The 2,500-nt window shown below is 39.7% G+C and overlaps 1 protein-coding gene across 1 annotated transcript in view; it reads right to left on the bottom strand.

Annotated features, from left to right (window-relative positions):
- Positions 1–2,500, bottom strand: part of LOC138050378 (protein white-like) — a 47,029-nt gene that overhangs the window by 911 nt on the left and 43,618 nt on the right. The window contains exons 18-20 of the mRNA XM_068896742.1: positions 2,476–2,500; positions 1,569–1,669; positions 1–167 (exon numbers count right to left, since the gene is read on the bottom strand). The exon at positions 1–167 is cut by the window's left edge and continues 911 nt beyond it; the exon at positions 2,476–2,500 is cut by the window's right edge and continues 76 nt beyond it. Of these exons, the coding sequence (XP_068752843.1) occupies positions 66–167; positions 1,569–1,669; positions 2,476–2,500 (228 nt within the window). The 3' untranslated portion in view covers positions 1–65. The remainder of the gene's footprint in view (positions 168–1,568; positions 1,670–2,475) is intronic.

The raw sequence follows: 2,500 nt of genomic DNA, 5'->3' as shown, positions 1-2,500 counted from the left end.
AAATCTAGAGCAATACTGAAATCCACCTTTTCCGTCCTTTGCTTTAAGCAGGCCGCTGGTCAGAATCACTGTTCCTTGTTGGCTCTTCTCACCAAAAACAAGAAGGATAAAATACGGAAACCCACCAGCAGAGCTAACATACAATATATGTCGAACAGCAAGTTGTCCTACAAAGAAGAATCACATAAGGCAAGTGTATTGACTGTTCTGGCATACATTACATGCTTAGCCAAGAAAAAAGGAGAGGACACGTAACACCCAAAGTTTGCCTCAGTTCACAATTTAACTGTCACACACTAGCCTTGCGAGAGCAGGCTCTCTCTTCGCCCAGTCCCCCCTCATTATTGCTCGCAGAGAGCCTACATACTCACAAAAACTCGAATTTAGTAGCCTGTGTACAGCCGCCCGCTCTCCGAAAAAAAAATCGGAGAGGGAGCGTTTGTGATTTACCGTTGATAATCGTGTTCCATACCACGTGATTTTTCCTGGAATGTGTGCAAAATGATTTGATTGGTTATCACCCATCGATCATTACATCATTGAAACAACGAGTTTTGATTGGCTTTTATTTTTATTTCTCCACATCAACAACGTGAGAACCACCGTGAGAGATTTTACGATGAGTTCGTGTGTACTTTGAGCACGGTACAAAATACGAATAAAAATCTTTTTGATTGTCAAAGAGGTTTTTCTTTTAAAGTACGAGCGGAATTGTTATCTATGGAGTGTAAAGTGGAAATCGATTCGACGTACATTTGTAGGAATTGTTGTCAGCGCAAAAGAAACGAAAGCGCTCTTCACGAGGTGAATATAGCACTATTCAAAGATTGTCCATTCGAAAACGTCTCCCGCTATTCCTTACCAGTCAATGTAATCCCAACGCCTTACTCGGACCAGCCTAGCCATTCTCAAGCACAATCTACAAAGCGTGATGCCCTGGAAGATTTGAGATGTGAACACACCGAGGAAAATAACAGCTCATCGGCAACGATCTGTGCTGTTCTGAAGATCAGAGCCGTACCTGGTTGGAAGACTTGCAAATACATCCTCTCCTTTAAAGAGTGCTTCTATGCTATAAAGCCAAGGTATCTTAAAACTATCGGAGACGCTCTTCGATGCACGTTTGAAATCTACCTCACTGACCACCATTTTGAGAATTTAGCTCTAACGAAATATGAGCCACGCAAATTTTAGTCACCGTAGATCACTTAATAATGTATGCAAAATTATTCCGGAACACGATTACTAACGGTAAATCACAGACGCTCCTCTCCGATTCTTTTTTTCGGAGAGCGGGCGGCTGTAAACAGGCTAGAATTTAGTTAATTCTAAATTGTTTCCTTTCAACACTGCTTTATCCTTACGCGTTTTATGAAGTTGGAAGAGGAAAGCCTTTGCGTTCAGGGATCACGCCCACTCATCACCTTCGAGTCTTGTGGCCGTTTGGTCTGGGGCCTGGGGTCGAGGCATATCGTTAAGACAGTTACACTGCGCTATGATTCGTATATCTAATCTCAAAATGGCTTTGCGAACCCGAGGCAGCTTCATGCACTCTCATTTTCACTTACTTCCTTAAAGCCAAGGAACTTGATAGCGTCATTTCCATTCGGCACACAAAAAGAACTCTCCCCACCTGCCTTGGCAGTCCCATTGGCTGGATGGCTGCATGCTGGAAACAAAACATTAATAACAGATTGTTGTTCAGAACGAAAGATAAATGAAGGGCATATGTCTAAGCCTAATGCTTTTGTTATAATTCTAACGATTAAACTAATGAAACATGTTGCAACGTTTCTGTTCATATATTCAGCTGGAGTTAATAATAATAATAATAATAATAATAATAATAATAATAATAATAATAATAATAATAATAAATAGGTCCTTATAGGGCGCATTTCTAACCTCAATGCGTCTAACAACGGATCATTCATTAAAAAGACAGAGAAAAATAAATAATTATTTAACAGTAACGTCTTTGAAACAAAAATGTCTTAAGCCTAGTTTTAAATGTTTCTGTTTCTGCTCTTTTAATATATTCGGGAATTGAGTTCCATAATTTCGGCGCAGTTGCTGAGAAAGCGCGACCACCATAGGAATTGGATTTGATAGATGTGATGCATAACAGTGAACGAGTTGATGATCTCAGTGTTCTTAATGGGTGATATTCTTGTATAATAGGTTCTAAATAACTGGTAGATTGCCCATTTAAGATCTTATACGTTACAAGTAAAATCTTAAAATTAATTCTTGCTTCGACTGGCAGCCAATACAGATTCTTTAAAATAGGTGATATATGGTCAGTGCTTCGTGTTCCAGTTATCATTCGAGCAGCGATATTCTGGATTCTCCGTAATTTGTCCCTTTGATACTTTGGTATCCCGTATAAAACGCTATTACAATAGTCTTGTCTGGAAATCACAAGGAGTTCGAAGATCTGTGGCGGAGAGCTTTTATTAAGTAAGGTATACCCACCTATCGGTCCGTAATCTTTCCACTG

Source organism: Montipora capricornis, chromosome 1 (genome assembly GCF_036669925.1).
Source record: "Montipora capricornis isolate CH-2021 chromosome 1, ASM3666992v2, whole genome shotgun sequence".
Classification (NCBI taxonomy): domain Eukaryota; kingdom Metazoa; phylum Cnidaria; class Anthozoa; order Scleractinia; family Acroporidae; genus Montipora; species Montipora capricornis.
The sequence above is the reverse complement of the archived record's forward strand: the minus strand, read 5'-3'. Positions and strand labels throughout refer to the sequence as shown.